The sequence below is a fragment of the Myotis lucifugus genome, unplaced genomic scaffold, assembly GCF_000147115.1.
Source record: "Myotis lucifugus unplaced genomic scaffold, Myoluc2.0 scaffold_26, whole genome shotgun sequence".
Taxonomy (NCBI): Eukaryota; Metazoa; Chordata; class Mammalia; order Chiroptera; family Vespertilionidae; genus Myotis; species Myotis lucifugus.
The window spans coordinates 4,717,707-4,735,807 of NW_005871074.1; the positions used below are offsets into that span (position 1 = coordinate 4,717,707).

At 43.6% G+C, this 18,101-nt stretch overlaps 1 protein-coding gene across 1 annotated transcript in view; it reads right to left on the minus strand.

The window, feature by feature from the left end:
* The window catches only part of FUT10 (fucosyltransferase 10), a 68,488-nt gene extending 50,399 nt beyond the window's left edge, over window positions 1-18,089 (minus strand). The window contains exons 1-5 of the mRNA XM_014453604.2: window positions 18,021-18,089; window positions 16,721-16,829; window positions 15,773-15,944; window positions 7,310-7,663; window positions 4,129-4,423 (exon numbers count right to left, since the gene is read on the minus strand). Of these exons, the coding sequence (XP_014309090.1) occupies window positions 4,129-4,423; window positions 7,310-7,390 (376 nt within the window). The 5' untranslated portion in view covers window positions 7,391-7,663; window positions 15,773-15,944; window positions 16,721-16,829; window positions 18,021-18,089. The remainder of the gene's footprint in view (window positions 1-4,128; window positions 4,424-7,309; window positions 7,664-15,772; window positions 15,945-16,720; window positions 16,830-18,020) is intronic.
* Window positions 18,090-18,101: the final 12 nt, after the last annotated feature.

An 18,101-nucleotide genomic window follows, 5' to 3' on the forward strand; every position in this document is an offset into this window, starting at 1 on the left:
CCAAGGTTGAAAATATAATTTGGGCTGTATTATCTCATACTTTCCCATTAGGAGAAATTTCTGGCTCCTGCCACCCAAGTAAGTGACCTAGAACAAGCCCTTTACCTCTATGCCTTAATTTCTTCTTCATCAAAATAGATGTAATTCGTAACTATAAGAGCTATTTTGAAAAGCAAATGAGATTACATTCAAGAAAGGGGGAGCAAGGAGGCTGCTCCTAGGGGTGGGGCTGCTAGGACTCCCACCAATTACGTAGGATCCAGTCGTACGGTAGGATCCAGTCCTATGGCTCTGTTTTGTAATCGTCCCTTGAGAAAGACCAGCCAATGTCCTTCGTCTTCATGACCTATATTCTAAGGAAGTAACATATTTCAGTAGCTACTTTACTTCTTTCTCTCTGTGAGCCTATCCTATATAATAAAAGTCTAACATGCAAACTGACTGAACGGTGGAATGACCAGCGGAACGATCAATCGCTATGACACACACTGACCACCAGGGGGCAGATGCTCAACGCAGAAGCTGCCCCCAGCCCGCAGGCCCCAGGCCAGTCAAGGTGGGTGCGAGTGGGGGCCCCCCCAATCGCCCCGCCAGTCACCCCACAGATGGTCCTGATCGCCGGCCAGGTCTAAGGACCCTACCCATGCACGAATTTCATGCACTGGGCCTCTAGTATTTACTAAAATTCCTAATTAGAAGCTCACCTAAAACATAAGCAGTTCCCTGCCCTAACCATTCATTCTTATCAAAAATACTCCAACCCCTCCATGGTACACACATTTCAAGAGAACTGTTTAAAAACAGAGTTGTGTTTTGAAATCACAACAGTGACCGTGACTAACACTAACTTTGGTAACTCTATGGGCTTTTGGTTTAAAAAATAATTTATTCACTTGTGACTGCTTAATTTTTGTTTGAGGGAATTGTTAATGTAGGTAAAGCCTTGCATTTCACAAATGGCTCAAACCAGACTCAGCATTCATCATATTTCACTGGGGAAAGTCCTTATGACCTCCAGATGTGTTTCTATTAAGTAAATGAATCATCGCTAGGAAGAAGGAAAAGAAAGTAGGCTGCAAAGAAAACAAACAAACTAAAAAAATATTTTGGTTCACAAAAGCTTCAAAGTCACATAATCCTCTGGGGTTTCCGTTTCCCTTAATTAGGTCAGCTTTTGACACCTGAATCATTTTCCCTGCCTTTTCTTTTTCAATCCTGCAGCACCAAAGGCCCATTTGCAGTTTTAAGTGACCTACTTACCAGTAATTAGAATTTGGAACCCTCAGCCAGAAAAGTGTGTTGTCCACCAACTTACACCATACACAAGAATAAACTCAAAATGGATAAAGGACTTAAATGTACGACAGGAAACCATAAAAATTCTAGAAGAATCCAAAGGCAACAAAATCTCAGACATATGCCGAAGCAATTTCTTCACTGATACAGCTCCTAGGGCAGTTGAAACTAAAGAGAAAATGAACAAATGGGACTACATCAAAATAAAAAGCTTCTGCACAGCAAAAGAAACCATCAACAAAACAACAAGAAAACCCACTGCGTGGGAAAACATATTTGCCAACGTCATATCTGATAAGGGCCTAATCTCCAAAATTTATAGGGAACTCATACAACTTAACAAAAAGAAGATAAACAATCCAATCAAAAAATGGGCAAAGGATCTAAATAGACACCTTTCAAAAGAGGACATTCAGAAAGCCAAGAGACATATGAAAACATGCTCAAAGTCACTAATCATCCGAGAGATGCAAATCAAAACAACAATGAGGTACCATCTCACACCTGTCAGGCTGGCTATCATCAACAAATCAACAAACGACAAGTGCTGGAGAGGATGTGGAGAAAAAGGAACACTTGTGCACTGCTGGTGGGAATGCAGACTGGTGCAGCCACTATGGAAGACAGTATGGAGTTTCCTCAAAAAACTGGAAATGGAACTCCCATTTGACCCTGTGATCCCACTTCTAGGAATATATCCCAAGAAACCAGAAACACCAATCAGAAAGGATATGTGCACCCATATGTTCATAGCAGCACAATTCACCATAGCTAAGATCTGGAAACAGCCTAAGTGCCCATCAGTAGATGAATGGATTAGAAAACTGTGGTACATCTACACAATGGAATACTATGCTGCTGTAAGAAAGAAGGAACTCTTACCATTTGCAACAGCATGAATGGAACTGGAGAGCATTATGCTAAGTGAAATAAGCCAGTCAATGAAGGAAAAATACCACGTGATCTCACTCATTCATGGATAATAAAGACCATTACAAACTTTTGAACAATAATAGATACAGAGGCAGAGCTGCCTCAAACTGATTGTCAAACTGCAGCGGGAAGGCCAGGGAGGGTTGGGGGGCAGGAGGGAGGGGAGTAAGAGATCAACCGAAGGGCTTGTATGCATGCATATAAGCATAACTAATGGACATAAGACACTGGGGGGTAAGGGAGGCCAGGGGATTGTCAAGGGCGGGGGGGGGGGGGAAGGACACATATGTAATACCCTTTGTAATACTTTTAGCAATAAAAAAAAATGGCATGCCAAAAAAAAGAAAAAGAAAAGAAAAAAAAAGAAAAGTGTGTTGTCTTCATTCTGTTTTGCTCAACAGATCTTATTAATGAACTGAATTTCTAATTCAGTCTGTTTTTAAAAAAATCCATACACCCTAAGCAATTCCAAAATCCAAATGTCCAGGTTTAATTATACTCATGAGAGTACATTCAAATATATTATCAGGTGTCAGGGAACCTTGGTTCTCTGTGCAACTCTGCTGCTAACTCCTACATAGTCCCAGCACATCCCTAACCTTCCTGAGCCTTGGATTTCTCACCTTTACAAAGAGGAGTTTAGACTCTCTCAGGTTCTTTATGGCTCTAAGTCTCTATGAAGACTTCCTGAGTACCTACCATGTACAAGGCACTATGCTAGATATAGGAAGCAGGGGAGGTACTAAGATGAATTGATGTTTCCCTACCTTCGAGAACTTTATATGCTACTGGGGAAGAAAAGGTCATACGGGCAAAACCAAAGCCGTAGTTACCTTATTTGTGATTGGCATTGTGCCTGGCATATTGTAGCTGCTTAATTTAGTGACATAAGAGAGATATAAAATACTCTATGGCCATTTAGAGAAGAGAGGCTGCATTTAATGGAGGAGAATCAGAATGGTTCACAGATGTTATTTTGGGTTAGTTTTTAAAAGGCCAATCAACTTTCTGTGGCTCCCTGATACCATCCCCTAATTTGATACAAAATTTTAAGCCAACATTTGAGGTTCCCCATGCTGTGGCCCCAATCTATTCTTCAATCTTTATATCTCTCTCTTACACAAAACTATGCTATAGCCTTACTGTACTTCATGTATCAACCATAAATTTCTACCCTCATGCTCCCATTCATGCTCTTCATACTGAAATATCCTCCAACCGCAATGTAATCCAATTCCATTATCCCTCAAGGCCCACTGCAAATTTCCTTTTTTATGAAGGTCTTAGGAAGCCTTTCCCTCCCACTCATCACCGAGGAGCCCTGTGTTCCTAAAGGCTGCCGGCATCTTACTAACTCCTCCTAGCTGGGTGTGGTTGCCCTTCCATCCCAGCATGACATATAATCAACCTAAAGAGGGGTGAACACCAACTTGCTCTTGAAATCTGATGCTGAGTGACCTTTTTATTTTTATTCCTGATTAATCTGACCAATGAAATAAAGAACACTGGGCTTAGCTTATGCCCAATTAAACATCTGTTATGGTCATCAAAATCTCTTGGCAATTATCATGTGACATTCTGAATTGCTATCAGCAATATTATCCACCCAACTCCCTAAATAGTAAATTCAGTAAGCATAGGACCCAACTGTGAAAGGTGAGAAAAAACATCTCTTCTCCTCCATCAATACCTGTGGCCCAGCCAACCACCTCCATACTGGTCAAGCTTATTTATTTATCATATTTGCTAAATGCACAGGCCTTCCACAGAGCCAATGCAAAGGAAATCAGGCATACTGAAGTGTTTTCTAGGGGATTCCACCATCTCTTCTTTGGAAAGTAAGCAGTCGTGCAGCTTTAGAGAAACAAACAAAGGCAGAAAGGCAAAAGCCCCACTTACCATAGAAGAGGAACGCTCTGGTCATGGGATGATGTAGATAGGTCCGGTTGATGGTGAAGAAGCAAGCATCTTCTCCGCACTGGCCCACCCTGCCAGTTTCCCCAGTCAGTGGGGACCACCAGAGCATGATGGGGTAGCTATCAGTTTCCAACGTTTTCTTCCTATTCAGGATCAGAGCATCTTTCTTAGGGAAAGGGTAGAGTTGTGTAGGCTCTTCCTCCATTTTTGCATGCCCATCTTGCAAATTGGAGCTTTTAAACTTCTTCCTTTCAAATTTTCCCAGCTCAACTACTACCTAAAAGAGGAAACAGTTATTACCAGAGTTAGACCATTTACTTTCCTTTTGCACGTCTCCCATTCCATCTTGATGATGTAGACCCTTTATTAGGGTTCTATTGCTGCTGTAACAAATTACCACAAACAGCCACTTAAAACAATGCACATTAATTATCATATCGTTCTGGAGGTCAGAAGTCTGAAACCAGTCTCACTGGGCTAACCAAGGCATCAGCAAGGCTACGTACGATGTTCCTTTCTAGGAACTCGAGGGAAGAAGGGATCCATTTTCTGGGTTTCCTATCTTTTAGAGCCACTCACAATTCTGGGTTCACAGCCCCCTTTCTCCACCTTCAGTGCCAGCAATGTTGCCTCTCTCTGACACTCCTTCTGTTATCACATCTTTCTCTGAGCACAGCCACGCAAGGTTCTCAATGGGCCCACACAGATAATTCAGGATAATCTCCTCCTCTCAAGATGTGTCACCTTAATCCCATCCACAAAGTCCACTTTGCAAGGTAACATATTCTCAGGTTCCAGGGATTAGGGCAAGGACCTAGGCTCCAAAATATCCACCAACAAGGCTGCTTAGTCCTTCTGAACACATAGCAGATACGTTTCTCCTCTATTTCATAGGCATATGTAGTTACTTTTGTCTCAATGAAATCTATGAGAGTCAGGGCTATTACCTGGCTATGACTGAAGATGACATTCTAGGGATTTCATAGGCAAATGTAGTTACTTTTGTCTCAATGAAATCTATGAGAGTCAGGGCTATTACCTGGCTATGACTGAAGATGACATTCTAGGGAACATGAGTTAAATTTCCAAATGGTTTTTCATTATTATGTGTCACAACTAAATGTATCATAACTTGGGTCATATATGTCTAATGATACCCACCATGGCATCTGGATAGTGAAGTAGACCATGAGCACTGGGCTCCCTCCTATGTAAAAACAAGTTTGTGTTTATTTCAGATAGTCTGGATCACCGGACAGCTAGGCCATCAGTAACAGTAATGTGAAGGGCAGGTGGGCAGAGTGGAATAAGTGGAATAGTTGCTCTCCAAAAGTGCTGCCGTTTCATCAAATTTTAAGGTGTGATATTGATATTGATAGAGCATTATAAAAATACTAGAGGCCCGATGCATGAAATTCATGCAAGGAGCTCGGCCCCCGCTGCTGCGGCTTGGTCTGGAAGGTTGCCCGGAAGTTAGTCCAGTCTAATTAGCATATTACACTTTTATTATTATAGATATCAGAGAGGACATGACCTGCGTTGCCCTCTCACTCTCAGCAGTCAAGGGTGACACCTTCTTTATGCCCACAGATGTTATATAGAGTTTGTAACTCCCTGGGGAGGGTCCATGACTTCCACTGGATTCTCTGAGGGATGCAATAACCAAAAAAATGTTAAGAGTCACTGAGTGAACACCAAGTAGTGTTCAGTAGAAGTAGTATTCCAAAAGGAGAAAAAAATGATACTGGCTTTAATAAATCATTGGTTTTTATGATTTATTAAATCATAACAAATGAGGGTTCTCCACCTCCCCCTGTTCCTGAGGGGCAATTGGGGCAGCAGCCGCAGCTTGCACCCGCTGATGGTGCCAGCCTCAATCACTCTGCACCATCAGCCGTCAGCGCATGGGAGCAGCAGCGGCAGGAGTGGGGCTGCTGGCAGACAGGGGACCAGGGGCCATGGTGGGAGGGGCTGAGCAGGGACATGGAGGATGGACCGAGACTCGCCCCTGTGCCCACCACAGCCTCTTGGCCCACAGTTCCTTTCAAGGTGCACGAATTTGTGCACTGAGCCCCTAGTAACATAATAATGCGCCTCTTTCCCAGGAGCTTGATGGAGCAGAGTTGACTCATAGCCAGAAACTATATTTTCACCCAACCTTCACTTCGAATGTACAACCAACAACTTAATGACTTATAGAAAGCCATGGATATAGCTCCTAAGACAAATTTTTCTCTGTTTCTCATCAGTGTCTATAATGTGAAGTATAAGTTTATTTTCAAATAATAAGGATTGCTTTAAGGAGAGATTTTTCTGCCAAACAGCTTTTATCACTATCAGGTGGTAGAAAACATGGGGGATAGAGGAACATATTACAGAAAATCATGAGAACAAAATCAGCCAAATCCAAAATCTGGGAAATTCAAAAGGACAAAAGACCCAGTTCCTTCAACAAATCCATGACATGAAATCAAAGGTGGAGCAAAAGAAACCTGTATAGGAAAAATTACACACAAAACCTGCAACACACCAACTAAATGCCATGTGTGGGATTTGTTTACCTCACATTCAAACTAACCCATTATTAAAAAAAAAACTTTTTTGATGCCCTAGCCAGTTTGGCTCCGTGGATAGAGCAGCGGCCTGTGGACTGAAGGGTCCTGGGTTCGATACCGGTCAAGGCACATGCTCGCATTGCGTGCTCAATCCCCAGTAGGGGGAATGCAGGAGGCAGCCAATCAATGATTCTCTCTCATCATTGATGTTTCTATCTCTCTCTCCCTCTCCCTTCCTCTCTGAAATCAATAAAAATATATTTAGAAAAAAAACTTTTTTGAGATAATCAGGAAAGATTTAACACAGCATGGGATACAGATGGTACTGAGTAATTATTGTAAATTTTTGTTGGGTATGACAACAGTCATACAGTTATTCTGAATTTTTAAAGGTTACCATCATTAGGGAATCATACTAAAGTAAATCCAGGGGAAGTGATATGATGTCCTAGATTCACTTCAAAATGCTCCAAATGTATTCAATAATTATTTCTGCAATTAAAAAGTAAGTAAAATTTAAAAAATAAAGATATATATATCTTTAATGCAGAGTAGAAATGGTGGCAAAGGTCCAGGAATCAACACTGCACAACCCAAATTCTGGGTACCTGGAGTGTGACAAGCAGAAAGATGGTCGCTGTGATGCACAGGCAAGATGCCAAAAGCTTCCTCCTCTGAATCCGCACCATGCTGCCCTGCCCTGGGTGGACTGACAGAGGGCGAGCCTGGTTACCAGGTGTTCTCTCGTCGGCCCACAGCCTGAGACCATTTCATGTGGAGGAACCATCTGGGTGTCAATTTCCTCCACTGCCATTCCTGCTGGGACCTGGTCTCCATGACGGACTGAGATCAGAGGTTCCAAGTGGGCCTGGCTTGGCATTGAGAGGGAACAGCATGCAGTCTTCTTCAGCTATCATCAGAGCAGCTGGAGATTCTTCAGACCAGAAGGCATCAAAAAAACTCTGTAATAAACGAATCATCTTTTAGCCATAGTGCAGACTTAATAAATGTAGTCTTTCAGGGTTATCATGTAAAAACCCAAAACTTTAAAAGGAACCTTTGAAATCATGAAGTCCTCACTCATAGATAAGGAGACCAAAACCAGAGAGGTGAAGTGACTTGCTCAAGGTCATACAGCCCATTGGAGCACAGTGACAGGTCTACAACCAGGTCTCGAGTCTGAAATTCTGTTTCCACTTCATTTTCTCTTCCTCCACAAGGTTGAATTCCGGAAGCCATTTACATGTAATCCCTTCCTCCTATCTAGGTTTCAAAGGAGGAGAGAAGTGGAGTCGAAATTATCAGTCCTAAGGACTATCCACCCACTCCTATAAAAATTAGGAAGAAAAAATAAATAAAAGTTCAGGCTTTGATCAAAAATAGATAATGATCCATTGGCCCCCAACTCCTCCCAAGGAAAATAACTTCAGCCACAACATAAAGAATTATGACTATTGATTTATGTGTTTCATCTTTAATGGTACATGTAATAAAGCAGTGGGTTATGTGGGCAATGTGAGTCTCTGGAAGCTTTGAAATAAGATTTTCATCTATCTGAAATGGATAATCTTTTCAAAAGTTTTAGAAATGAACTAAGTCCCACAGAACACATTTTATGCCCAGGGTTCTATAAGTCAAATGCCTTGGGCAAGTGACACTGTGGAGTTCAGAACAGAGCAAGGATCGCTCTTCCTCTAGACCAGCGGTTCTCAACCTTTGTCGGTCGAACGACCCTTTCACAGGGGTCGCCTAAGACCATCCTGCATATCAGATATTTACATTACGATTCATAACAGTAGCAACATTACAGTTATGAAGTAGCAACGAAAATAATTTTATGGTTGGGTCACAACATGAGGAACTGTATTTAAAGGGCCAGAAGGTTGAGAACCACTGCTTCTAAACTATAGAGCATTGCTAAAAAAAAAAAGTAGGTTTGATTGTATATTTCTCAGCTATAAAATTAAACATATAATTAGGAACCTAAAAATGATGTGGAATTCAGGTTAAAAACTTTGGTCTTAAAGGTATGTGGATCTACCTTGATTTACTTTTAAGTCCAATATTTTTTTTCCTCTTAGCAACAAAATGACTTCGTCTAAGAAATTGTGAAAAGTACATTTTTCTTCTTTCATCCATGGAATTCCTGCGACCCACAGTGACTAAGAAAATGAACTCGAGAGTCAGTCTGTGGGGATCCAAATCTCACCTCCCCAGCCAGTTTAACCTAGCCTCTCCATGACTGAATTTACAAAACGTAGATAATAACGCTACCTAATCCAAGAGTTACTGTGCCAATTTTATATAAGACTGCTAAAACACTTGCTTCACCGTCTGGTACACAAATGTCCAATAACTTCGCTACCTTATTTTTAAATACTATTATAATTTTTATTATTATATCTTTAAGTGGATGTTGGAGCCAGCAGCAAGAGCACTGTACAGCTCTGCTGGTCTGACAGGCTCTGGCTCCATGTATTCTTCTCAATTCTCCTATCGGACTACACCAGTGCAGGTCCTTCTCGAACACTGCCTACTGAACAACTGTTAGGAACTTAGTCCAAGTTCCTTCTTTATCTTCTGCTCACTAGACACAGCTCAATTCTCAGCGGCGGGGCAGACGGAGAAGGCATGATTGGTTGTGGGTGTATAAGAATGAGTCTTTATTGCAGAAGCCAGTGGTCACATAGCCATCAGACAAGAACAGACCCTACAGCAAAGTCTATACAGGCAGGCAGCCGGACACCGGCTGGTAAATACATATCTCTCCCATAAAGCAACATCAGTCTCTGTACCCACAGCTATTATCTGAGCAGCCGCACGCTGCCCCTGGAGTCTAGACTCACCACCTTACATCGTAGCAGTACCTGAGCTCTCTGGCTGAGGAGCTTCTCCTGTCTCTCCTGCCCTGCTGCTCTCTCTAGCAGACTTCTTCACACTCCATCCGAGCTGCTGTCTCTCCATACTCCAGCCTACTAGCTGGTCAGTAACCTACTTTTACACTATTTGGACAAAGAAGGCTTCATGCCAATAGTTACATCCATCATAGTGGCTACTGAAGAGCACAGTGTAACATGTGTTGCACCCACTCATGGTATCTTGGCCTGATTAAGATTCCCAGGCTCAGAGTTCTTGGACTTTCAGATTTGGCTCATGCCCAGAGCGGCCTTTGGCCATTCTGATGTATTGATAACAAGGCCTCTGTACTCCCATTGGCCTTGACCATCCGGGGACCTGGTGTGGTTCCCACAGTGGAAAATGAAGTTGAATTCATGTAAAATATGTTTCTTCCCAATCAATAGGAACATCAAAGGAGCAATACTCACTTTGCCAAGAAAGAGATTGCAACTATCTGTTGAGTGACCTATTATGAGTAAGGCCCTTCCTAGATACCCAGCATGGGTGAGCTTATTCAATCCTCTCAACTCCATGAAGAAGCAATGACTTTCCTCACTTTTAAGGGTGAAATGGAATTTGAAGGAAGTAAAGTAACTTGCCCAAGATTAACCTTTATAAGTACTACAACCGGAAATCAGTCAGACTCTGAAGTTCTCAACACTAAGACTATAAAATTCCTACCAGATAATGCCAACACTCACAGATTATCTGCCTGAATCACAGAGGAAAAACAAACAAACAAAAAACCTACGTAGAATAGCTGTCAGTTGGTATACCAAAGAAAAAAGTAATAAAAATCTGTAAGAACCTGAAAAGCACCTCTCCTTCTACTCAGTAGGCCTTACTAGCTATTAACTACATAGAACATGGAGCTAGCCTTTGGGTTCCAATCCTGGCTCTGTCATTTTACATAATATAAATTTGGACAAGTCACTAAATCTTTCTAAGCCTCTGTTTCTTCATAGCTAACTATCATTATTTCCCTCATAGCAGAAATATCAAATTATCATTTTTTTATGCAAAAGCAGCTTATTATAGCCACAATTAATGTAACCTAGATTAGGTAATGAAATAACATTACCACCATAAGTGGGTATAAAACTGTATCATTTTTTAAAGATTTTTAGATATATCACTCCCCTCAACCTTACTGATGGCCATCTTATAAAGCAGGCAAGGTGGGTATATTCTCAGTTCCCACAAATAAGGACACCAAGTCTTGGCGAGTTTAAGTGATTTGACCAAGATCATAGCTCTTAAAGGTTGAAGTGGGTCTAGAAATCAGGTCACCTGATTGCGAGATCAGTGGAAAAGAAAGAGGAAAAACAGTGTCAGTCTGTTAAGAGTACACAAGAGTCAGGAATACGGGAAAACAAAAGATGGAGAGAAAATGTGAGGATGTAGCCTGGGATATTTTTACAGCTCAGGGCTAGCCTAGGGGCTTCTAAAGTCTTTACATGGCTGTATGAACTATGACAGAAGAATTTAAGGTTACAAAGTCCCTTCCACCCAAAGACCCTCAATTGCAGTTATATACCCAAATCCGAAAATACAGCAGGGTCTCAGGGACCAAGCTGTGGTTAAATGCCCATTTCTAAAGAACAGAGCCAGCTAGTGGAGATGGAATTATGATTGACAGCATGCAGCCATGAACCAGGCCTTGAGGCATATCAATCTAATATATGGTATTAATTCCCCAGGAGCTTGTCATCAAGTCAGCAATCCCCCAACTGGTGAGACAGATGGGCTTGCAAAGAGCACCGTGAAGGCCAGCAAGCTCCAATGCAATGGGGCCCCCAGAGGAGAGCTCCCTTCTGTCTCCTCACTGCACGCGGGGTGAATCCGAGTCCTCCAAGAGGGTGCCTCAGAGCACTCCTTTCCGGATGGAGCGATGTGTGTTTGCTCAGACAGCCTCCCATGGTAGACAACATGTGAACGGTTCTCACTCACCAACCCTCTTGACCTGGAGCTAAGCTTCTGACATGCACTGTGTGTGCAGCTGGTGTGCACTGCCTGGGGCTGGCCATCTGCTGCCCAGAGAGGGGTCTGGAGCTGAGTGTGACTACTCCTGTCTTACGAGTGCTATTCCATCCAAACCAGCAACACTTTCACCCTAAAATAATTCTACATTTCTCCACTTTATTTTGAGTTAAAATGCACAGAAGAGAGAGACTGAATATCTTAAAGTGAATTAGCAACCTGAGGATGCCAGCTTCACATTTCAGCCATGTGGGCTAGTCCAAAGTGTAGGTTAAGGGTCTCAGAATGGGACTGAGAGATGATCCTGCACCCCTGGGTGTAAGATGAGAAACCGCCCCCAGGCGATGCAAAGGGCTTTCCTGCCCTGGCAGTTTCAGTGTCTGGCAGGGGAAAGAGGTAAGGCAGGAGGCAGAGCTTTCAGGAGACTCCTTTGATCTCTCCCCTCTAGTTACTGCTGAATCCGTTGGGATAAGAAGAGACTGTCTTAACTGAGCATAAGGTTCTACCAGGTGGTCTTTAGAAGGAATGTATCTAACTCCCAGACTTAAATTATTCACACTAAAGTATAATTTCTTAAGTAGGTTTGACTCTCCCAAAATGTTTTCATTTATGATGCATAAGTCCTCAGAGCACCCCTGGGATGGTGGCCGTCGGGGGAAGACAGGTGATGCGGTAGGCTTGATGGGAAGGTCTAAGAGTCTTTGGACAACTCTCCAGGCACTTTGTAACTACTGCCCTTCAAGTCTACTTGTCATCATTAACACTCATCATTTATTCCTACTTGGTTACTCCAAAAGCCTGGTAACTGACGTTCCCACCACTCTGACCCCTTGCACTTTCCATTTAGCTGGAGTTGTTTCTGTAGTGTAGATTGGCTATCTCTCCTCTGATTAAAATCCTTCAATGGCTTCCCCAAGATTTCAAGATACATCTTGAATAAATCTCATTAGTTTGGGAAATAACACCAGCAAGCTCCCCACCCAGCAGCCCTTTCCCTTCCCCCTCTTCTTCCCCAGGCTCCTCACCTTTACCTTTCCCTCTCCCAAACCCCCAGGGCCCCTTCTTTTGCCTCTGTAACTTTCTAAATAAACTTTCCCTTATAGTTTGAAACAAAGAAAACAACACTACCTGGACCCCTCTTCCCTTCTCTAGCTTCCTTTCCTTTCCCCACACATGCCCTTTGTTCCTGCTATTCTTGGAATGTAGCTTCCTGTTGTGTGCTCTGGTCCCTACCTACATCCATGCCTCTTTCACTACCCTAGCCATTCTCCAAGACTTTCAAGGCTGCACACTTTGGGAAGCCTTACTCCTCCCCAATACCAAGTCCGGGAGATCTAGATCCATATCCTCGTGTGCTTGTTTCTACTACAGCAGTAGACAGATGCAGGAAGCTGGGGGATTTTAGGACACTTTTAAAGCTGCTTTATTGGGTGCCTATCAGATTAATGGTCGAACATTAAAAAGACGACTTTGTTCCTTTGCAGACTTCCTTGGTGCTGCAACTGTCCCTCGGGCACCTGACAAACGTGTGATGATGGTTCCACGGTTTCCACTTTCACCCAATTTTCTTTATCACCATTTATTTGTGTTCATGTGTTCCTCACTCTTTTTTAATGGACTTCATATTTTGCTGAACATTCATTTTTATGTAAACAGTGTTTTGAGTTGCAGATTTCCATCTGGGAAGGTCATCCTCTTCAGCCAAGTACACATTTCAGGCAAGACAACTAGAGAATAATGGGAGAGAAAGGGGTACTGGCAGCCAGTGACTCAAACAAAACAGGTGATTAATGGGGGGACAGAAGTTGTAGCCCAAACACCTTCATATTTCTATTACGGAACTGAAGGTGATGCTATTCTTAAATTCTAGACACACAGCAAAGCACTCAAATCATGTAGTGCTGATACACTCTCAATTAGTGAATCTATTTCATATAGAAACTAAATAAAAATATACTCCCAAACAAAACAAAATGACCGATATAAAGCTCCAAAGAGAAGTACTCAGAAGGCCTAGGTTTTTTAAAAGACACAGGGGCACAGACTGAAGATTCCGTATCGGGAAGAACTGAGCCAGCTCCTCAGGAACAGGACTCTTTCTCATCTTTGTCCTTCGAAGGTCTCCTTGTTGCTGTTCTTTCTCCAATAAGGGCTTATGGTTACCTGTTACAATTGTCCTATTTGGCCCATCTGAATCAAAAGCTCTCATCTGCTTTGATCATTGAAGTAATCATGAATGAGGACCCGATTAAATAACACTGACCTAACAAGGCTAACACTTCACACGCCTACAGACAAAGGGCTGGCCCAGACGATCTCAGGTCTCGTCCTGAAATTAAGCTCTCTGATCCCGTAAATGGTGTCCAGGAGCAAAACTCTCCAAGGAAGAAAGATTGATCAAGTAAAGAGACACCAACCAAGACAATTTGTGTCAACATAAACTAAGATTTCTGGAAATATAAAACAAATACTTCTATAGAACAAGTTTAGGATTACTTGATCTTCGTTCTCCTTTTTAGTAATTCAACTTTTGAAAACACAAATTTCATTCTCAAAGAAATAAGTATCTGAAAAAACACTGTATATAAAAAGTTGTTTTTAATTTTTAAAACTCGTGTTCAGGAATTATAACAAACGCTTATTGCAGAATGCTGTTAATTGAATTAGGTATTGCATTTCTTGCTGAAATCAACTCTTTACATTTCAAATTTAGGAAGCATTTAAATGTGTGTTAAAATGTCTGCATATCAATAACATGATATTGTTTCTCAAACTTTTTTTAAATTTCCTAAATTTAACCAGAGTTTGAATTTTTTCAGAAATGTTGTTTGTAAGATAAAACTTGAAAACATACTACTTTTTAAAATTGAAGAATAAAAGATGAGCCATAATAATGGTAACAGTTGAGATTGTATATTTAATTCACTATTAGACACTGCCATCTAGCAGGAAGCCAGCAAATGAAGAGTTACTACAGCAATTTCAGACACTGAAAGGACCTAAGTGATGCTCTGATGCTAGACATTGCCTCTGGCTTACAGACAGAGGGGAAAGTTGTAAAACTGAGGCGAGGGTGCTGACTAGATGGTGGCTCTGCCACTCTGGTGTGCAAATACCTGGGCTGCTTATTCAGTGCAGATGGCCAGGCGCATCTGAGAGACCACGGTGGACCACGGAGAACAACGTCCTAGTTGTAGTGTGAGGTCACTAGCAAGCCCAAGATGGGTCACAGCTCTGGGGGTGTCCCAGTTTGAGAGAAGGAAGGACATATAAGGGAATGAGGTCCTGAAGACCAACTTACCATACACAAAACTGTGCCCAGCCCTAGGGCATTGAATGCATTCCACAAATGAAATCAACAATCCAAGCCACAACTCATAGAACATTCTCCCCAACTATGTTGGGGAGCTGGTGCACTGCGTAGGGAGCGGCCTGTTGAAGCCATGGTGTTAGGAAAAAGTCCTTTTGCATGGTATATATTTGCTATATATTAAAGACTCATTAAAAGATCCCCAGAAACTGTCTTATAATCACACCAGTGTTATTTCTATATCTTACACAAAATGAGGTCTGTTCTAGGACACTAACTGCACACAAAAATACCCAGGAAATGGCTTAGGTATCGGTACCCAAAGCCTGCTGTCCTGGGGGCTCGCCCTGGGCATTTTCTCCATTAAATGCACTGTGCTCTGCACCGCTGGGCAGTGGGAATCGCTGCCTCCGCACACACTCCCAGCAACAAGTGACTCTCAGTGAAGACCTGGGGAGAGGGGGCAGCAATTCACCGTACACACTGGCAGAGTTAGGTTCTGGCGTTGGTGAGACTGGGAAGATCCTGGCAGAGGGGAGGTACCAGAAAGCCTTCCTTCCCAGGAGTTGGAACCATTTGCCCCCGCCCCCTGGGCTCCAGCGGGCCCCTGCGTGTCACCTGCCTCCCACCCGGGCTTTTTCGGCAGACAGAGAGGTTTCAAAGTCGGGCAGAGTCCCTGGAAAGCGCTGCCCAAGGTTTCCAAAAACAGCACACAACTCCGTCTTCCTCTTACACTCCCTCTGGGCACAAAGAGGTTTCCTTTTGCCGTGAGTCCCGCGGGCTGCGCCCCAGCCGCCGTGGGCACCAGAAAGGCCTGTGTTGCTCGGCACCGAGACCCTGCCCCCACCAGGCTTCCACGGGAGCCAGAGGGATGCGCACTCACCTCTTCTCGGTGCAGGAGGCTCGCTCCGCGCTGGGCACCGGGGTTTCCCACTTTCAGTTCGCACCCCTGGAGCTGTGGCGAAGACTCGGAAAGGAGATTTGGGGAAGGCGGGATACCTCTCGGCTCAGTCAGGCCCAGCGATCCTGGATCCAGGTTTTCACGGACGCCTCCTCTTTAAAAGCAAGTGGGACCTCGGTTCCAGGCCGGCCCTGCAGCACAGCCCTTCCCCAAAGTTCCTGGGAGGCTCCGGAGACCTTCTTCTAAAGCAGTGGTTCTCAACCTTCCTAAGGCCGCGACCCTTTAATACAGTTCCTCATGTTGTGGTGACCCCCAACCATAAAATTATTTTCGTTGCTACTTCATAACTGTAATTTTGCTACTGCTATGAATCGTAATGTAAATATCTGATATGCAGGATGAATTTTCATGGTTACAAATTGAACATAATTAAAGCATAGTGATTAATCACAAAACCAGTATGTAATTATATATGTGTTTTCCGATGGTCTTCGGCGACCCCTGTGAAAGGGTCGTTCCACCCCCAAAGGGGTCACGAACCCACAGGTTGAGAACCGCTGATCTAAAGCAAGTCCAGGGCACTTTCTGCTTCTCCAACTCAAGGAAGACTGCAGCGTATGCAAAGCCACCTGCAGGGGAAAAGTGAGAATCTGCTAAGCAGAGCAGAGGCCTGAGCGCCTTTAGTCAGGGACCAGTGTTTGGTAGCCGGAGTAGGATGATCATTTGGGTGTTTACTGGGAAAGTAAAACTGACTTCAAGCTACTGAGTTCCAAATCCAGATAACCCAACGACAGTGACGTTGCCCTGGTCTAGTAGGAGGTGGTAATGCTGGGGAAGCAATGCAAGACCGGGGGAGGGCTGGGACTGACTCAGGGCAAGGGAGGCTCCCAGGGTCAACATCCGAGGAGGCACTGCAAGCGCTGGACTCACCGGCAGGAACCGGAGCGTGATTGCTGGCCCTGGTCCCTCAGAGCTCTCCTGCCAAGTTCCTCAATTGTCCTCTCTGTAAAAATGGGTTGATCGTCATGGCATCAACTTCCTGAAAACCCCAAATACAAAGGACAATATTGATAAGTTGGATATTTGCAATGTATTTGTCTAACAAAGAGTGCGTATCCAGAATACATCAAGGAGTCCTACAGTGCAATAAAAGAAGAATCCAGTAAGAAGGGGGAAGGAGCCCAGGCTGGTTTGGCTCAGTGGATAGAGCATCGGCCTAATACCGGCCAAGGGCACATGCCCAGCTCGATCCCCCCCAGTAGGGGGCGTGCAGGAGGCAGCCAATCAGGGATTCTCATCATTGATGTTTCTCTCTCCCTTCCTCTCTGAAATCAATAAAATATATATATTCAAAAAATAAGAAAAAAAAGAATATTTTAAAAAAAAAGAAAGGGGAAGGAAGGGGCCAAAGACTTATACAGCACTTCACAAAGAAGGAAAGTGACGAGCCAATAAATATGTGAAAAGATGCTTAACTTTTTAAAAATATATTTGTATTGATTTCAGAGGGGAAGGGAGAGGGAGAGAGTGATAGAAACATGATGATGAGAGAGAACCATTGACCGGCTGCCTCCTGCACGCCCCCTACTGGGTTCGACCCCACATCCCGGGCAGGTGCCCTGACGGGGAATCCAACCGTGGTCTCCTGGGCAAGCTCAACCACTGAGCAGACCGGCCGGGGAAACTTTTTTTTATGAATCAATGTAAACCATGGGTTTAACACACAGCCAACCCCATTATTCACATGAAAAAGTTTGATAAAGATTAAGTGACTTGCCCAAAGATATTTAGTTAACGCCAGTTGGTTTTTATAACCTAAGCTGGGCTCCAAAAATCCGTGTTGAAACCATGCTGTCTAGCAGGGTGGTCCTCATTCAGAGGTTTCACCTGCCTGCAGCACAATCACTTACAACACATTGAATTGCTGTATGTGACATGCAAAGCCGGGGCCCATGCTTATTCTGAGATTGTGCCTCTCTGACTCTTTTGGTATTAAAATGGCCTTTCTTTTGAAAAACGATATGAACTAGTAAAGGTGTTTACCCTCCCCGCCTCCGTCAAAATATGAAGCTGAAAAAAAGTTGTTAGTCCTTCGAAAATGTTTGAATTTCTAAAACCTGGACCCCATGCCGCACCAAACAAATGTCTGCGGGCGCGAGGGTCTCTAGTTACCAGGACCGACTCAGAGACCCACTCACTGGACGGAGGATACAAGCAAAGTAGCCCTGACCCGCCTGCAGGGCCCGGCACCCGGGAGGCTGGGGACCAGGGCGCGCCGGCCGCTGTCGGCTCCGCGCTCAGGGACTCGGCT